Here is a 19076-nt window from a genome sequence, read left to right on the forward strand (position 1 = left end):
AACATTGGTTCAATGAGAATATAGCTATAGTAACTAACATACAATAATTCATTCTTCTTATGCAAGTGTTTTATGTGATTGTCTTGTGGCCGTTTTATAAATCTAAAAACACAAGGTTATTAATAAGAAACATTTTACTTTGATCATTCAGAGTGCTTCAGATATGGTATTGGCTGATGATAATTTTGCTTCTATTGTTGCGGTATGTCACTAACATGAAAGGTTCAATCACTTGATATCTGAGTCTTAAGTTCTGTTTCAGAAGACGTCTTTTTATGTTACCATTTATTGTCGATATGATTCTGAACAGGCTGTTGCAGAAGGAAGGGCTATTTACACAAATACGAAGCAGTTCATCAGATACATGATTTCATCAAATATTGGTGAAGTAGTTTGTATTTTTGTGGCAGCTGTACTTGGAATGCCGGACACATTGGTTCCTGTGAGTTGTTGATTTTAAATATCCTTTTTCATCTTTGTGATTCTAGGTGGCATTAATACATCTTTTTCCTTCTTGCTACTATAGGAAATATTTTCATAGTTTTTAAAATTTATACTGCTGGAAATGCTATGTACCATCAATAAATATTTCTCTTCTCAATCTCACCATGTTACTGTCTTATCCTGCATAGCAGGGTACAATAGTTCATCTTTTTTTCATGAACTTTGTTGCTGCTTAGAGAGATAATGATGCCTGTAAACTGCTTCTGCTTGATGATAGTTGGAGCTTTTTTGAAATTCGAGATATAATGTAAACAGTGGAATGTTTTAATTTCAGGTTCAGTTGTTGTGGGTAAATTTGGTTACTGATGGTCTGCCTGCTACAGCCATTGGTTTCAATAAGCTAGATACAAATGTCATGATGGCAAAACCTCGCAAGGTATATTTAAATAATAGAGCATGTATAGGTGCATGCTCCAAATCTTCCTTTCTTTGCTTACCATTAACATGTATTGTTATACATACCATGAACACATTCACTACTTGTATCTTTATTTATTTATTGATTTTTTCTTGACACACTGTCTGCAGTACAATTATCTAGTGTAGCTTCTTAAGTAAAGCTCTGCGTGCCACTATTATGAACCTCCAATGTGTTCAATGGATAGTTATATAGGAAGAAAAATCACCTTATTAAGAAATTAATCTGCATTGATAGTGGAAGATGTTGCTCTGTTTATGACTATAACGTGAGCACACTGTAATTATGGTATTTGGAGTTCGACCGTTAAACCTGACTCAACAGGCCACTACAATGGTCCCTCCATAAACAAGCTTCATAGGAATGAGTCATAACTGCTTCATTTTTCTAATCAATGCAAGGAGTGATTGATTATCATAATTGGGATGAAGGACTACGTTACTTTACTAACTGGCCAACCCACACATATCTCAACCTAACATAACTTGGACCGTGCTGTTCTTGACTCTTATACTTTTCTGGTGGGACATTCTTGGTATTTCAGCTAAATTGGGCATTGACTGGCTAGCATGTTGGCAATTACATTGAGTAATGATGTGTGTTAGACAGGGTATGACATATGGTCAGCCTAGCATGGCATTGGCGAAGCACATGACATGAATCAACCAATGTGTTTCTTAATTTTAATATGCTAATATTTTTCAATTCAAAATTATAATAAATATCTTAGTAATGTATATTTGTGAGTACTTTGTTTAATGAATATTTATAGAAAATCAAACAAATGGTTCAATGCCTAACTCATAAGTCATTAGTGGTGTCTTTTGTCTTTTTTGAATTTTTTTTCTGTTCTAGTAAACACAAGTGATAATTATCTGACTCGTGTATGAAACTATTACTGGAATGATTGAATATAACATATTTTGGTAGTACCGCCTGCCCCCATATAGTTTTGGCTCGTGTTGAACAAGACTAACTTAAACCATATGGCCAATACAAGTCATTTAAACCCAAATTAATCTAATTTAGACCCAATTGCAAATAATCACTCACTAAACATACAATCTAGGTTAATAACACACAGTTTAGTTAATGAAAGGCTTAGATATGGCAATACTATATAATATAAAGTATGACTATAGTTAATGTAACTACACAAAAGTTGAATCCTCATACCCATACCGTGGTGCCGGATGGTGCAGATGGCATTCCAAAGGGATATTGATTGACAGTGATAAGCAGCAGCAGGATACTTGCCATCTTGCTCTTAGCCATATTATCCTGCTCGATGAGTAAGATGATGTTAAAAATTGAACCTGCACCTATTGCTGAAATTTTGTAAGCCACAGTCTTACAAATGTATGAAGTGGCCATTTCCATTGTTTTACATTGTTTTCCAATATAATTGAACACCTTTTCTATTAATAAAGAATACCAACACATAAATAAAATAAAAAACAACAAAATTCATTTTTCTCTGTTGAAAAGTATCTCCACTGAAACATATTTGACCTTGTTTCATTGGATTGATCTGGCAGGACAACAATATTTCCTTATTTATCTGATGTTATTCCAGTATCTCGACGATATGATATCAAAAACTTAGCTTTATCCACTAAAATTGTGATGCATACTCCTGGACAATGAAGACCGTCAACTTCTTGCACAACAGGCACAAAGAAAATGGATGGACCCCCCAAAGCAAAGGAATGTGAAGCCTCCTTTGTACTTTCCATACCAAACTAGTGTCCTAATTATTGCGATCCTTTGTACAATACTTGTCATTTTCTACCATCAGAGGTGATCTAGCTCATGCCATCATGATTCCAAGGGGATGAGAGTGGATACGTATCTGAAGTTTGCTCTTGGCGGCATGGCATACTAATCAGCATGAAACGTGAGAAAACTCTTTGTAATTGAGGACTGAGCAGACCAAGGCCACAATTTTTGTGAGGGCATCAGTTTCAACCCTTGCCCAGAATTAGTTTAAGTCTCATCCCACAAATGATTTGATGTTGGTGACGACTGGTGTCAACTCACAAAATAGATTGACACTGATCAACAGAGGATCTGACCTTGAGGCTGCAGTGCCATTAGGAGTTCTTGACCTGGAGAGAACAGCAAGAGTGGAGGTGGCCAAACTATATTGTTTGATGTAGAAAGATGACCCGACATTGCGGTGTTCCGCCGTCATGACACATATTAGTGGGGGAGTGACATGATGTCTTACCCAACACGAGCAAGACAGCTCTGAGATTTTAAACACAGGAGCAGACTCCAATAGCAATACACTTCAAGTCTGTTTTATCCTGGTCTTTTTTGTTCATCTTGTGCAAACTTACAGCATTACAACCTAAACAATTTAATTGCCCATTGTGCCAAATTTTAGAAAAGAGAGGTGTTAGCGTAACATATATTGAACTAATTAAGGATATGTATTTCCAATAAAGATAGGGTTACATCAAGGATCAGCTCTAAGTCCCTATCTTTTACACTAATTATGGACGAACTCACTGCGCACATTCAAGACACAGTACCGTGGTGCATGTTGTTTGCAGCTAAATTAGAATCTTGGAGGGAAACACTAGAAGGGAAAGGTTTAGCAATATATGGAATTTAAGTTTAACAATATTAGAAGTAATGAAACAATTGTTAAGATAGGAGAGGACGAGTTGCCTGAAACGGCGATTTAAATATTTAGGATCATTATTTTTTAAAATAAAAAAAAATTAATAAATATTTTTATTCGGTTTAATCGGTTTATTCGGTTTAACCGAATTACAAAACTTAAAATCAAAATCGAACCGAATTCACCGAAAACCGAACCGAATTTTAGAAAAAAAACCGAAAACCGAATTAACCGAACCGAATTCCTAAATTCGGTCGGTTCGGTTCGGTTAATTCGGTTTTACCGAATTTTTGCTCACTGCTAACTTAGACGACCAATAAATGCTCCAGTTAGGCGATGTGAAACTATGATAAACATGCATATCAAACGAGGAAGAGGAAGACCAAAAAAGACTTGGTTAGCAACAATAAAACAAGATAAAATTTATTTAAATATAGATGATGATATAATAGGAGATAGAGCTCAATGGCGTAAAAGGATTCATACAGCCGACCCCACCTAGTGGGAAAAGGCTTGGTTGTTGTTGTTGTATTGTGCCAAATTCAAAACCAAACATATTTAAGTTTGGCAACATAAACTATCCCTCCACCCCAAAGAGATTTGTGTTTATTTTATTGAGAAATCCAATCATAGACTTCCATGAACATCATGTAATCAATTTTATGTTGAAAGGATTTATATTGTTAAATGTCGTCCCTAGTCTTCTGAATTTGTAATGTGTTTTGCAGGTCAATGAAGCTGTAGTTACTGGATGGTTATTTTTCCGTTATCTGGTCATTGGTGGTATGTTAATGATTTTGTATACAGTTACAATTTCACTTTTTATGACATACGTTACCTGATAACTTTGCTACTTGATTTGTGATACTTTTTATAATATTGCATTTTCACAATATTATAATATTTTTTGGATAAGTAAAATGTATTAATGCACAACTAGTTAGGCCGTCATAGATCTAAATTCTAAACACATGTTTGGAAATGAGCATCCGATCAAGATTGACACTCCACTCAAAATTACTTTGATTTCTAGTTTGCCATAAGAAGGGGAGCCTTGGCGCAACGGTAAAGTTGTTGCTTTGTGACTTAAAGGTCACGAGTTTGAATCCTGGAAACAACCTCTTACAAAAAGTAGGATAAGGCTGCGTATAATGGATCCTTCCTCGGGATCCCGCATGACGGAAGCTTTGTGCACCGGACTGCCTTTTACTTTTTTCTAGTTTGCCATATGAGATACACCATATATGACATAGCCCCTCGCCTTAGTGACAATACTATCTTGAAGCATCTTGAAGGTTTGTGAGTTTAAGATCACAAACCTTGTTAGAAGTCAAATGTTGAGAGAACATGCATGCCATATGCAACAACTAATCCATGTAAATATGTCCAGAGTACACTAGCTTTTCTAATGGAATATTCAACCCTCATATTGTAGACTCATTTTCCAATTCCTATCTGAGAATTTCCACTTTTCGTGAGTACATTTGCTTGCGAGTCATCACATGGATGTCATACATAGAATTTTTCTAGTATCTTAAATGTTTTAGTTGGAGGTAATGTGATGGCACTTGCAAGGGTTAATTGCAGATCCAGCATGAACTTTAATCAAAAGGCAGAGTTTTGCAAAAATACTTGATTTATTGAGAATTCTGTTGGGCTTACAGTAAGATTGAGTAGCTGTTGCAGCCTGTTATTAATTCCATGTAATTCTTGATGCAGCCTATGTTGGTCTTGCAACTATTGCTGGGTTTGTTTGGTGGTTTGTTTACTCTGATAAAGGTCCCAAATTACCTTACAATGAATTGGTAATCTCTGCTTCCTTTTCTCTTCATTATTATTGTGTCTAACTATTTCCCGCACCCTAACAAGTTAAGCTGGAAGTTTCCATGATATTGATTGTTTGTTTTGTCCATGTATTTGTTGTTGAATTGCCTAGTAATGCTTCATACTTGTTTGTATTGCTTAATGATTTCATTCTTTTATGACATTTTGATCAAGGTCCAAAATTCATAATGATCACATTTCTTCTTTATGTTGACATGAAGTACATTTAGAAAGATATTATGATTTGATGTCCGTAATTTTGATGAAAGTATTAACCTTAATTGATTTCATTAGTGAAACCTAGACAAAAGCATTAACCTTAATTTGTTTCATTAGTGAAACCTAGAGGAAAGTTATTCTTATTCTTCCATTCAAACCTAGCTTAACCATATTGAGCATTTGGAAAGTGAAAACACGAAACTTTGGAATGATTTTTATGTAGTCTAGTCTGCCACAATTTCACCATCATATATTCCTAGTCACTGATAACACAAAGCCTTGTTCACTAAGACCATCTATCTATAACACATTAGTAACCTATTGAGACCTAAGAGATAGTTTTGAGAGATGCAAATTAATCTTTGTCATGCAGAAGGTAAGGTTACATGATAAAGTAGATATGTCTTTCTTATTTACATTTTTGTCTTATTGATTACAAATAATAAGCTTAGATCTTTTAGAAAACACTGATAAGTAAGTTTGTAGCTAAAGAAAATAAGAAATTAAATATATGAATCCTTATGACCCTCATTGTTATACATTACATCACAAATGCCAAATCATATAGTTGCATTTGTGCAACAGGAAATGGATGATGGGGTAATAAAGAAAGGCATAGTAAAATCTAGCAAAAACATGTCAGTTCTTCCTTAACTGAGTGATTGGAAAATGGATCTTTAGATGGTAAAAGTTTAAAACCATAATATCATTACTTAAGTGTTGCTACCTCTGGTTGCGAACAAATTGGCAAAGTGTTATCCAACGTGTCCTATGAATACAAAGTAGAGAGAAAAATGGTTATCGTTCTTTTCAATCAATATAGAGCAATTTTTTTCTTATTAGGGAAACGGTAGCAAGTTGATACCTTATTTGGTTATATATGTATTTGAACAGAACAAGGGTTGTTTTGTTAACAGATGCAACCTATATTTGGTGCTTTTTTATGCGATTGTTTTATGCTTAGCGTGTATTGGCCATATGCATTTCCTATGATCTTATCTGATTGAACCTGACCTTTTTTGTTAATGCTGTTAGGTTAATTTTGATTCTTGTTCGACAAGGGAGACATCTTATCCATGCAGTATATTTGATGATCGTCATCCATCAACTGTATCAATGACTGTCCTTGTGGTCGTCGAGATGTTCAATGCTTTAAATAACCTAAGTGAAAATCAGTCGCTTCTGTAAGTGATTCACTGATATTATTTATTAACTTGATCGAATGGCCATTTGCTTCTCAAATATGAATAATAAGTATGTTCTCAGTGAAGCTTCACTTCATGGATCTACTGTTACAATAATATGGACGTTTAGGAACAAAACTGAGAACTGACTATTGGAACTGTATAAGCAAAAGTTAAGAACTTGCACCATCTCTCATATGGAATCTTCACCCTTACTAACTATGGATCTTTATCTCAAGGTAGTCTAGCTTTGACATATAGTGTCAAGTATATAGCTATTGCAAATAAGAAAAACAATACTATGTTTAGATGAGTGGTCTAAAAATCAAATCTAAATTCAACTTATGTTACTAGTAGAGCATCTGTATTGCTCCCCATTAACAGAAGTATTGGTGTAAATTGATTCAAAGAAACATTGAAATATAGTGATATTACATTTTATACGTAGTTTAGATTTGAAATTAAATTGACACAAATGTGGGACTGTTACGGAATATGTAAATTTAAAATGTGAATTTATACAAATTTAATTATTAATTTATGTGCTGTTCTACTTTCAGTGTTATTCCCCCGTGGAGCAACATATGGCTCTTAGCATCAATAGCTCTCACAATGTTCCTTCATGTACTGATTTTGTATGTAGAACCACTGTCTACCCTTTTTGCAGTAAGTTTTTTTTTTTATTGTTCACCCTGTTTCATTAGAATTTCCTTTTGAACGCCAAAATGAAAGAATAATTTAAATTTGGATTAAAAATTGTTATTCAGGTAGCACCACTATCATGGACAGATTGGGCTGTTGTCCTGTATCTCTCTTTTCCAGTAAGCCCCTTTTAATATTTATTCTTATGCGAATATTTGAAGTTGTTTGATTACTTTACCTGTTATTGTTGGTGAATTGTTCTACTTTCTAGATAGGCATCATAGATTTTTTAGAAGAGATCTCTATCTACTTAAATGTAATGACAATTCCAGTTTGGTGTTAACCAATTTTGTAAAAACATTTCCCTTGCGTAATGTATAGATCCTGCAAAACTAGTTGAAGCTTTCAATTGCTCTTTTTAATGCTATAATACAAAATGATGCCATCCAAAGACAAGAAAATGAAATGCTTGTCTATTGTTAATCAAGTTTCATAATGTTCATTATCCTTGTCAAGTATCTGTCTTGTCTCATTGCCTAACAGAAATAGTGAAATGATTGTGTTGCACTTTGAAAACCTAATTACTTTCTCACATACGTTTCTGAGCAAGCAGAAAGTGGACCCTGCGTACTCAGAGTGTATAAGCATACTGCCATACAGGAAATTTGCTTGCCATTCTTATATGGTGTGTATGACATAAGGATGAGACGATAGTACACAGGACTACATATCTTCTGTACTTGGCATTTTCATGATATTTTTATGATTCTACATGGAAGAGTAGGTGATTGTGATGAAGAGCATTTGTTTTTATGGTATAACTCTAAAATACATGCCAGCATACCTGCATAATAATATTGTTACATGTGGACATCAATGTTCATTGGATAATACCATTTGACAGCGGACATTATCGAGTAATTAGTTTTTTCACCAATTGGCTTTTAGTAATTAAATATTTACACAGATGCTTTCATTTCTATGGGCACTGATGATTCTTTTCTTAAATTCTATTTTTTTTGCCAAATTGCTATCCATCTTAATTGTTAGTTGAATTGTTAATATATAATCTTGACCTCCTGATTATGCAAAAGATGTATATCTGGTTTCAAGTGTCGCATGAGCTGGTCCATCATGTGATTTTGATAAGGGAAAGCTTAAAATGATTGTCATCCTATTGGAAAATAATAAAAAAAGGACAACCTGGTGTACAAAGCTTCTGTCAATATGAGTTTCTGAGAAAGAATCTAGTACACATCCTTACTTTATCTGGCTTTGCAAGAGGCTATTTCTGAGATCCGAACCCATGACCTCTAGGTCACATGGCTGTAACTTTGCCGTTGCACCAAGGCTCCCCATCATATCCTATTGGCAAATGTTTTTAAAATGCAAAAAATGCACTTACCAAGTGCATTGTTTTTACTTCTACTGTTGTATATGGTCCATACGAAGAACTCCTTTGCTGTCCCAGAACCTATGAAACTTCTCTTTCTTACTCTGCTATCGTTCCTTTCTATATTATAGGAATGACGTTTTTTTTTTCCATCACATGTTTATGCAAACTACACTTATCCTTGTCATGAATTGATGATAGGTAATTGTTATCGATGAGGTGTTGAAATTTTTATCAAGAAATTGGAGAGGTATTCACACTCCTAACTTTCAATTTTGTCCTCAATATTCACTATTTTAACACTAAAAGATTTCATTTCAAAACAAAAGATATTTATGCTTCTCCATTGTGTCGGTTTTAAGATGAATCATTCTTTTTTTTGTTGTCTGCAGGTAGAAGGTTCAACTTTAGGTTCAGAAAACATGATGTTCTTCCAAAAAGGGAATGCAGAGACAAGTAAACCTGGGTTTTTGAATCACAGCCAGTGCTCGAATTGACACTTGATATTTATTACGAATGCTGAGGAAATTCACTGTACAAAGTGGGATGCATATAGATGTTCTTTGAGATGAAGTTCTACCAAATCACAAATCGCTTTCCTTTTTACCCGCTGATAGAGGATGAACAATTAATTTTTATTTAAAGTCTGTTCTTGGTTTTTAGCAGGAATGTGCGAAATTTCCTTGTCATGGCATTGATAAGGGAATCTATGAGGACTTACATGTCAGGGACCACAAAGGAGCTTTTTGTTTTTTCTTTGTACAACGTCAATCAATAGCATCATTTACAATTATTTTATCAAAGGGTAAAATATCAAAGTGAACTATTTTAGCTGATATACCGCCCACTGGTTGAGCATTGTTCTATGTTTACTTTATCCTTAAGGTGTATGTATATAAACAATTTAAGATTAAAAAGTAGTGTGGTTTTCCCTTCATCTCCAAGCAACATGAGCTATATATATATCCAGCTCGTGTCCCGTGACATCCTCCTTAAACAGTCTCATGCACTTCTCTCTCCTCTCTTTCCATTGACCTTCTTTTTTGCACTATTAGAGAAAGCGTAGCTTTGTTTCTTTACATTTTCATCTTAGCCAAACTTAGAGTCAATGTTTTGTTATCATCTCCAATAATTTCTTAGATATTCATTCGGCCACATTATGTCCATCTCCATTCGACTTTCAAATTTATTCAGTTTTGACATTGCTTCACGCCAATAATTTTTATAGAAACGAAGGTTTAAGATATTGTGTATTTTCATTTTTTTTTTGTTTTCCAAAAAGATAATAAAATTGCAAAAAAAGAGACTACAATAATATCTGGCATCATTTTTTTTTTGACTTGAGGTTAATTTGCAGGTCCGAATTAAAAGTCAGACAACGTCGTGACTTGTATAGCAGATCGACGGCTTCTCAGCCGCTGCACCATCAGATGATCCTTTCGAAGCTACACGGTCCGTACTCGTCGATCCTCATCATCGCCGCCACGGCACTCTGGTTCCTCCTCGGCGGCGGCGCCACTACCCCTCTCCCGTCCTCTCCCTCGGTCGCCTTCGCGGCGGCGCGGATGAGTTCCCTGGCGGCGGCGTCGTCATCATCGTCACGGGAGCAGGGAGGCTGAGGGGCAGCAGTCCGGAAGCCATGGTGGGTCCGAGAGCGCGGAACCGCCACCCTGGCCGCCGCCCCGCTGGCGCACCCGGCCATGCCCCTCTCGTACATCACCCGCGCCCGGCGCAGCGCCCGGTGCGGCGCCGTCAACCACCGCCACAGCATGCTCCGCTGCTGCCTGCCGCTGCTCCTCATGCCGCTGCTCGTACCGAACGGAACCTTCCCAGACTGGACTGGCCGTGAGTTTAATCCGGCGAAGTATAAAATTTATACGAAGGAGACGATTAATTAATGAATTGATTAGTCCAAGAGAGCAGGAGGAAGATGGCTGCGTACGTTCGTTGGTTTTGACGGAAAATCGATACTACGAGTTCAAGTTGGACGCACAAAAACCATAGCATACGGTTATCACGATGGTTGAACATAATTAATTCTTTACCCGTAAATACAACGGAAGGGTCAAAGTCGACGCCCATATTCATACAAAACATTACAAAACTAATAACTTTAAGATCAACATGATTTGTTCGAACATATGAATTAAACATCCTCGATACCTGCTGCTGATGACTTGGGGTATCCTTCATAATCCAATTTCACCCCCATATTCGCTGTGATAATCCGAAACTTTAGTCGAATGGCCTCCATGACTTCCTGAACATCCTCATTTTCGGGGTCCAGCAGCGGATACTTCTTCAGCAGATCTTCCAGTTGCTGGACGTTTTTTCGGATCCTGGATGAGAATGCCTCAGGGTCGATATGAAGCAAGGAATTCCATACATCAACACAACCTCGGTAGAAGCCGAGCTCCTCGCCGACTTGAAAGCCCGTCTTCAGTCCCACCTCTTTCCCTTCCTCCTTGCCAGAAATCAAACCGTCTTTGTATCCGTCGTCAAAACCCTCCTGGCGCAAGGCTTCATCCAGAAGCACCGCGGAGTCGAACAGATCTAAATCGTCGTCTCCGGGTTTTCCCTCCATGCGGACAACGGAAATAGGGAGGAAATACTTGGATTGAGCTAAAGAATGTTAACTAACCTGCACGAGAAGAAAGCGAGCAAACAGTGGATCAACAGAAAGGAGATGGCGGTGGACGAATTGCTAGGGTTCAGCCTCCCCCCCTCCTCTTGGCTGACGATCCGCCTGCACAGCGGCGACTCAGGGAGAAGGGCAATCGGACGGATCTGGGGCGATCAGTGGATCCGTGCCGGAGAGGAGGAGTCCTTGCGCCGGTGCTCGACGAGGCGACGGAGCAGAGGGCGCAGTAGCGGTGGAGGCGGCGGCAACCGGCGATCTGCCGTGAGATCGGCAGAGGCTGGAGTCGGGGAGATCGGCAAGGGCTCGTCTAGGGCTTGACTCTTCCGTGCAGAGGGCGACTCCGAGAAAGGGAGACAAGGCCGGCGGTGGTTTGGCACAGCGTCGGCACAGGAGAGATCCGGGAGAGAAGGGGACGAGTCGACGCAGAGAAGGCTCGGGGCTTCCTTGGCCGAGGGGTCTTGTATGCGGGGAAGAAGAGGAAACGACGTGAGGGAGGGCGGCGCCGTCGGGTGGAGGAGACGAAGGGCTTCGGCGTGTCTGGTGAGGGGAGAAAACGGCGACGCAGAGGAAGAGAAGAAAAAGAAAAAGAAAAAGAAATGGAAAAAAGAAAAAAAAAATAAATAAACTTTTCCTCATTGCTACTTTACTAGGGTTAAAGATACTTTTACGGGATTTAATATTTGATCCCTTAAATTTATCATATGAAAAAAATCTTAGAATTTTAGAATTAATTTTCTTATAATTATTCATCATTTTTCTCAATATTTTATATATTATCATCAATCTCATACTTAATATACCTCTATATAACTATCATACCTATCTTCATATGTATAGGAGTTTAACTCATCCTTATATCCGTCGAGTATTTATGATTCTGTACCATTCTCATTTAAAAAAAAATATTTCAATGTACTTGTCTCGCGCTCCTTCGATTGGGTGAACATTTCCCATGGAAAAGAAGATGAGATGCGGTGTTGATAACAAGATAAATAAATAAAATATGTTTTTTTATAAGATTTAAAATGTTTAAAATTTTTTATTTTATAATAAAAAATAAGGTTAATAAATAAATAAATTAATTAATTAAGGATGGGGTAGGGGATGAGTAGGATTTGACCACATCCGTCTTTATACTTATACCTGGAATATTTATACCCGAATACTCATTTACTATAATCAGATTATCCATCGGATTCGGATGAAATTATCATCCCTAGTTCAATTTGGTCCGCGTCAAAGGGGAAGGATCGATTTACACCTAATCTAACCTTAGTCTAACCTCAATGCCCAATTTACTAATAAAATAATGCATTTAATCCAAAAATAACTAGCAAGAGATTTTTAAAAGAAAATCAAAAGATGCCATGAAGATTCGATTTTTAATGAATTAAAAATAACGAATTTGATATGGAAATTTGTTGGAGAAATCTGTTCAATTATGAAATTATTTTTTTAGTATTATTATTTAAGGAAAAATATTTATCGGAAAACAAAAAAAAATTAAAATAATTTAATTAAATATTTTAACCCTTAAAATGCCCAAGAGCTCCTCTATTTCTCACGGCCCCCTTCTCCTCTCTCTCTTCCTTCCCCGTCTCGTTTCTCCGATCCCACTGCTGTGCTTGGCGTGCCTTCCCCTCGGGGCCGCTCACTCTTTCCCACCCCTGAATTCGTCCCCTAATTCTATCGATTTCGGCCAAATTCCATCCGATCGCGCCGTCTCTCTTCGATTCTCCGTCGAGCGCCGCATGGCAGACGATGAGGATTATCCTTCGTCGAGCGATGTGGACGATTGCTACCTCACTGACCAGGAAGATGCCATCGAGGAGGACGTCCTCCAGGGCCTTGAAGACGGGCACGAGGAGGACTGCCACTGGTCGCTGTCGTCGGTAAGACGCCGACTTGTGCTTTGATTTCTAGGGTTCTGGAGAGAAAGGATTAGTCTGAAGGGATCACGAATATACAATCCGTTATCTATTCGTATACTTGTTGTTTTGAGAGAAAGAAACAATTTTTGAAATTTTGATTGGGAAGTTTATTTGGTTTGCCTTTTTGTATGCTCAATTTCCTCCTCCTCGTCATGCAGGTCATCACAAAAGAGTCCCTCCTGGCAGCTCAGGTAAACTTATTTTTCTGATAATCACCTGGATCAGTGTGGAGCATATTTGATTCTTTTTTTTCCGTGACTTCTTGTTAATTCTTGCAGAAAGAGGATTTGCGGAAGGTGATGGAGCTGTTAGTGCTTAAAGAACAGCATGCAAGGACCCTTCTTATTCATTACCGTTGGGATGTTGAGAGGATCTTTGAACTGCTCGATCAAAAGGGGAAGGACCGATTGTTTTCAGAAGCGGGCGTCACTGTTGTGGAGAACAAAGGTTTTTCTACTTCAGCAAATCCAGTCACCTGTAATGTCTGTTTTGAGACCATTCCTACTGCTGCAATCACTGAGATGGACTGTGGGCATAGCTTCTGCAATGATTGTAAGTTTGCTACCCTCCAGATTTCCTGCAGAAGTTTTTGATGGACATCGCATTACCTAATTCTGAAATGATTTTCAGTAACTGTTTGTAAGCCTTTTTAAGAACATTATTCAACTATGATACTGTTAGAATTTGATGTCATCATAAGTTTGCCTTCTGAATCACAAATATGTTTGTTTTTGTAATCTACAAATGGGGAGCTTGTTATAAATGTTGTATGTCATGGATTTGTTGAGATTAAGTACTTCTTGAAATGTCTCTTACTTCTAATGTTACTTCAACATCTGCAGCTTTCTAATCTGCTAGTTTGTTATCCTATTCATTGGCTTTGATTTAACTGTTTTAATTTGATTCATTAGTTAAATATTTTTCTCCTTAAGGTGTTTACTGTAGTGTTCACTTATTGTGTTGAATTGTTCCACTTATGGTTTTATGCTGAACTTCTTAGGTTGGACTGAGCATTTTATAGTGAAGATAAATGATGGTCAAAGCCGGCGCATTAGATGCATGGCCCTCAAATGCAGTGCTGTATGTGATGAGGCGGTCATAAGGAATTTAGTCAGTGCAAGGTGTCCAGATATTGCTGATCGTTTTGAGAGGTTTCTACTTGAATCATATATTGAAGACAATAATAAGGTTAAATGGTGCCCTAGTGCTCCACATTGTGGAAATGCTATTCGCGTTGAAGGTGATATTTATTGTGAGGTTGAATGTACATGTGGTATACAGTTCTGTTTCAGTTGTTTGTCAGAAGCACATTCACCTTGTTCATGCATGATGTGGGAGCTGTGGATAAAGAAATGCCAGGATGAGTCAGAAACTGTTAATTGGATAACAATAAACACAAAGCCTTGTCCAAAGTGTCACAAGCCTGTTGAAAAGAATGGTGGTTGCAATCTTGTTGCCTGTATCTGTGGGCAAGCATTTTGGTAAGTGTATTATTGTACTTTGTGCTTATGTTGCAAGTTATGCTAGTTCTTTTGTCATATCATTTTCGACCACATATTCAGTTCATTTAAGACAGCTTCTGCTTACAGTGTGTAAGACATTGTTAGAGCCTTTGTGTTTTTTTTGTGTGCATTATCCTTTATTGTTACTGGTTTCAGGTTATTATTAACTGTAATCTTTGTTTCATGTAAGCAATATTCTAAACTACATTGGCATCCTTTGAGTATACTGCTCTTCTTAGAATCCTAGGTTTTTCATCACATGGTTAACTTTTTATTTCCCTTTAGGTGATAACCTTATTAAAGATCTCCAGTCTTTGCTACTTGGAGGCTAGCATAAGATATATTCATGATGGTTGTTGGTCCAACATAATTATGAAAGAGTTTTGAGGTTATTGATTAGGCAACACTGCTCCCAATACTACCAAAAACAATGCTGAGTATAATTGATTCCCATTAGCTTACCAAGATCCCCAATTACATCCCATCAAATCCATTTTAGGATGTTCTTTAGTGATGCAATATCTAACCCCATGTAGCTTCTGAGTTGTTCTCTGTCTGTTAGTCCACTTTATTCATTTCATCAGATGAGTTGTTGACAGGTTGCTTCCGATTCTCTTTCCCTGCACCTTTCTCTCAATTGCATATGTATTAGGATCCTTTTTGGAATTTGCATAATTTAGAACTTTATTAGATCTATAGTGGTTTAGGGTGAGGGTTGTGCATTAGGTTGCCTGCTAGCGTTGAGTTTTAGGTAAATGTTCATTGAATGAAGCCGATGCCATCTAGTGGGATAAGGCTTGGTTGTTGTCATCGTCGTTGTTTATTTGATCTAGTGGATGAATTTGTCTAATTAAATAGCAAGTGCATTTCTTCTGCAGTCAGTAAGCCAGAATCTGTCACCATGTAAAGTTGAATTGGTTTTACTGGAACTATCTTGCTTAGTAGTATGTAGCCTGACTACTGAGGGATAATGTGGATTGATTCATAGAGTGGGCTAGATTTTTTGAGATTTACTAACTCCGGCAGTCCGTGGTCAATGCTGATGGTTATCTGTAAGATCTGGTGACCACAAATATACTCACAAATTTTCCATTTTTTTCATATCAACCAAGTTGGACTCGAGATCTTTTCTTTATAAACTGTGTGGATAGACTGACTTTATTGTTGAGGTTTCCTTTGCATGTGGCACAAAGGCTACACTCACTGCCATCAAACTCTGGTAGGCCTTCTTGAAGAAGCAATGAGTTGAATTGGCGGCAGTACACCTCAATTTAGTTCACTATAGCCTGACAATATCCATCCCAGATGAATGAATTAATGATCTTTCCATAACACTTTCATGTTTCAAGATTTAGTTGCTTTATATATCAAAATAGATGCCTGTTCTTCAAGTATTTGTCTAAGTTTTAGTGCTTTTCTCAAGGCGTTTTAAGATTGCTTTAGGACTCATTGAGAGTTACTGGATGGTCATAACTTGTTTTCTTTGTTTCATATGATGATGTAATACAGTTGGTTATGTGGTGGTGCTACTGGGAGAGATCATACATGGTCTAATATAACTGGCCACAGTTGTGGTCGCTTCAAAGAAGACCAAACAAAGAAGACCGAGCGTGCAAGGCGTGACTTATACCGCTATACACATTATCACAATAGATACAAGGCTCATACAGATTCTCTCAAGCAGGAAAGCAATCTTAAGGAAACCATCCAGAAGAAAATTTCCATTTCAGAGAACAAGCAATCCAAAATCAAAGACTACAGTTGGGTGATGAATGGACTGAATAGGCTTTTCAGATCAAGACGAGTTCTTTCGTATTCGTATCCATTTGCCTTCTACATGTTTGGGGATGAGCTCTTTAAGGATGAAATGACGGCAGAGGAGCGAGAGCTGAAGCAGAATTTGTTTGAGGATCAGCAACAACAGCTGGAGTCCAACGTTGAGAAGTTATCTATGTTCTTGGAGAAGGATTTTCCAAGCTCTTCTGATGATGAGGTCATGAACATAATGCGACATGTCATAAATCTTTCTAGTGTCGTCGACAATCTTTGCAAACAGATGTAAGGATTTCCTTTACACATTTTTGACTGTAAAAGTTGGTCATTGCTATGTAATTGTGCTTGCAGGTATCAATGCATTGAGAATGACTTGTTGTATCCTCTTCAACGAGCAACTCACAACATAGCTCCATATAAATCAAAAGGCCTTGAGAGGGCGTCAGAACTATGTGTCCCTTGGGATTCAGATCAAAGTTCTAGTATGAAAACTAGTCATGAAGCACAGACAGATTCAACTCCCATTGGAACTGGTACATCTTTTATCTGTGTATCTCGTTTAGGGGAAATTTTGAAGCTTTGATGCTACCATTTTCTTGGTGCTCTTTCACTTCATGAAATGAAGTCAACACATTTAACAAACATTGAAACATTTAACACATTTAAATGTAGCTGCTGCAGCTACATCAACACTGAAAGTATTATCTTTAGAAGACAAGTTTAACAAACATCAACACTGAAATGCAGCTGCTGTATGCAAATTCCGCGGTTCCACAAGTTCGGATGAAAGCAGGTGGGCTTCTCATAAACGACCCAGAAAAGATGCTCACGGTGGAGCGCCTCTTTTTGATCTAAATATGCCTCCTGAGGTGATTGACAAAATCTGACACCAACACACAAGTTAGCATCATTTCTCAGCTGTACAGCTTTAGCTTGAGATCAGACAACAGAACATAAGCTTCCTACTATTTCAACACCACACGGCTTGTTTAGCAAGTTTACGGAAGCTAAGACTCGTGGGGGCAAACGCGACAAAGGAGCCTTCTTTCTGATGCCTTTCTTGGATGGACCCCATAGTTCCCTGTGCATATGCTCGTGAAATCTGAACATGCCATGTAAACCTGTGGAGGCATGTCTGAGATCAGCTTTTGCTTAATCTTTTTCTAGTGTTTTTACCCATCACATTGTAAAGATACCCAAGATGCCCAGCAATTTTGAACTCTCATGCAAAGGTTTTTAAGAATATTCAGAGGTGGGATTGTTGCTAGTGAAAACTGAATTTATGACAGTAAATCGCTGACCGGTAATTATTGTGAGGCTTTCATCCCTTTCCATGATCTATTTGTTTGTATTTGTTCGGACATAAATGTTGTGATATTGGTTAGATATCAGTACACAAGTTCAAGTGAATGAAGAACAAAATTTATTTAGTTGTGACACAGCACGAGGAAAGAACGTGTTGTAACTCAATGGGACAGGTATGGGTTATGCCGGCCTGAACCCGAGCATGGGTCATGCTGACCTGAACCCGAGCAGAGTCTGGGCAGTCGGGTTCCATCCATCTTGGATCTGCCTTGCCTCAAGCTGGGTCGGGTCAAAATATGGCAGTTACATATTGGCCCAACTTGGGAGTGGTCAGCTCGGATTGTACTATACTTCGGCTGGATTAGGTTGTATGGTATATAGGAGGCGGGATCCTATGGTCCCGTCTGTCCTGATCTATCTCTAGATCATGGGTAGTGATGGGAGGAATTTAATAGTCCTTGTTTTGCATATGGGGATCATTGAATCTCTGACCAGAGGATCTCTGCTCGGTACATAGGGGTGTCCAACTAAAAGAATGAGATCCTTTGGACCGCCTTCCCTGGTCCACTCTTGGACCGTAGGAGGATGGATCTTTTGGTTCGCAAATTGCGGATCAGAGGATGATCCATTTTTTTAGACCCTTGATTTGAATGAGTCTCACCTATTTAAAGGTGGAGTTTATCCAAACAAGAGTTCTCATGTAATGGACCATCCTCTGGTCCACAATTTACGGACTAGAGAATCTTTACTGCAAAAAAGTAGATTGGTGGGAGGCAATGATCCCCACATGTTAAACAGGTGGAGATCATTACCTCCTATCAATGCAAATGTTGGAGTCTGACTAGAGGATCCCTTCCTCCAACTAAAACCAATTGAAATTTATTTTGAAACTTAAAAATTTTTATTTTTAAAATTATTAGTTAATTTAATTCAGTTTCAATTTTTGGATTAAAAAATTCAATTTGATTAATTTAATTTTAATAAAATTTTAATTCCGTTAGCCAAAATTAAATTGGTTAAATCAATTTTAGATTCAGTTATTGACCGGATTAACGGAATGTTTACACATAATCATTGGTACATTGTTTATAATTCGAAATACTACTTACGC

General features: G+C 37.6%; 3 protein-coding genes across 5 annotated transcripts in view; 2 read left to right on the plus strand and 1 right to left on the minus strand.

Moving 5' to 3' along the window:
• LOC121983823 (calcium-transporting ATPase 3, endoplasmic reticulum-type-like) overlaps positions 1 to 9649 on the plus strand; it is a 44224-nt gene extending 34575 nt beyond the window's left edge. Inside the window, exons 25-34 of one of the 2 annotated variants that reach the window (XM_042536461.1) lie at positions 152 to 202; positions 311 to 442; positions 779 to 880; positions 4280 to 4334; positions 5271 to 5356; positions 6630 to 6778; positions 7339 to 7448; positions 7550 to 7599; positions 9015 to 9063; positions 9206 to 9649. In XM_042536461.1, coding sequence (XP_042392395.1) covers positions 152 to 202; positions 311 to 442; positions 779 to 880; positions 4280 to 4334; positions 5271 to 5356; positions 6630 to 6778; positions 7339 to 7448; positions 7550 to 7599; positions 9015 to 9063; positions 9206 to 9273 — 852 coding nt within the window. In that variant the 3' untranslated portion in view covers positions 9274 to 9649. Of the gene's footprint in view, positions 1 to 151; positions 203 to 310; positions 443 to 778; positions 881 to 4279; positions 4335 to 5270; positions 5357 to 6629; positions 6779 to 7338; positions 7449 to 7545; positions 7600 to 9014; positions 9064 to 9205 lie in introns of both variants that reach the window. The other variant, XM_042536460.1, reaches the window with a different exon arrangement.
• Positions 9650 to 10819: 1170 nt separating this feature from the next.
• LOC121983824 (protein LTO1 homolog) lies at positions 10820 to 12055 on the minus strand. The gene has a single exon (XM_042536462.1). The coding sequence runs from the start codon at positions 11395 to 11397 to the stop codon at positions 10960 to 10962; it is 438 nt and encodes a 145-aa protein (XP_042392396.1). The 5' UTR covers positions 11398 to 12055; the 3' UTR covers positions 10820 to 10959.
• Positions 12056 to 13023: 968 nt separating this feature from the next.
• LOC121983825 (probable E3 ubiquitin-protein ligase ARI2) lies at positions 13024 to 17970 on the plus strand. 2 transcript variants are annotated; one of them, XM_042536465.1, is made up of 7 exons: positions 13024 to 13346; positions 13544 to 13576; positions 13664 to 13937; positions 14386 to 14866; positions 16397 to 16945; positions 17012 to 17193; positions 17333 to 17970. In XM_042536465.1, exons 1-7 carry the CDS (start codon positions 13206 to 13208, stop codon positions 17398 to 17400), a joined length of 1728 nt encoding a protein of 575 aa, XP_042392399.1. In that variant the 5' UTR covers positions 13024 to 13205; the 3' UTR covers positions 17401 to 17970. The 2 variants fall into 2 exon arrangements, with proteins under 2 accessions (XP_042392399.1, XP_042392398.1); XM_042536464.1 differs by having other exon boundaries at positions 17408 to 17970.
• The last annotated feature ends 1106 nt before the right edge of the window (positions 17971 to 19076 follow it).

Source organism: Zingiber officinale, chromosome 5B (genome assembly GCF_018446385.1).
Source record: "Zingiber officinale cultivar Zhangliang chromosome 5B, Zo_v1.1, whole genome shotgun sequence".
NCBI lineage: Eukaryota > Viridiplantae > Streptophyta > Magnoliopsida > Zingiberales > Zingiberaceae > Zingiber > Zingiber officinale.

Bases quoted from the DNA above. Each gene is read 5' to 3' on its own strand.
- LOC121983825 (XM_042536464.1), top strand. From the start codon at position 13,206: ATGGCAGACGATGAGGATTATCCTTCGTCGAGCGATGTGGACGATTGC. The intron at 13,938-14,385 runs GTAAGTTTGCTA...TGAACTTCTTAG, and splicing joins GCATAGCTTCTGCAATGATT to GTTGGACTGAGCATTTTATA. The intron at 16,946-17,011 runs GTAAGGATTTCC...TTGTGCTTGCAG, and splicing joins GACAATCTTTGCAAACAGAT to GTATCAATGCATTGAGAATG.
- LOC121983824 (XM_042536462.1), bottom strand. From the start codon at position 11,397: ATGGAGGGAAAACCCGGAGACGACGATTTAGATCTGTTCGACTCCGCG.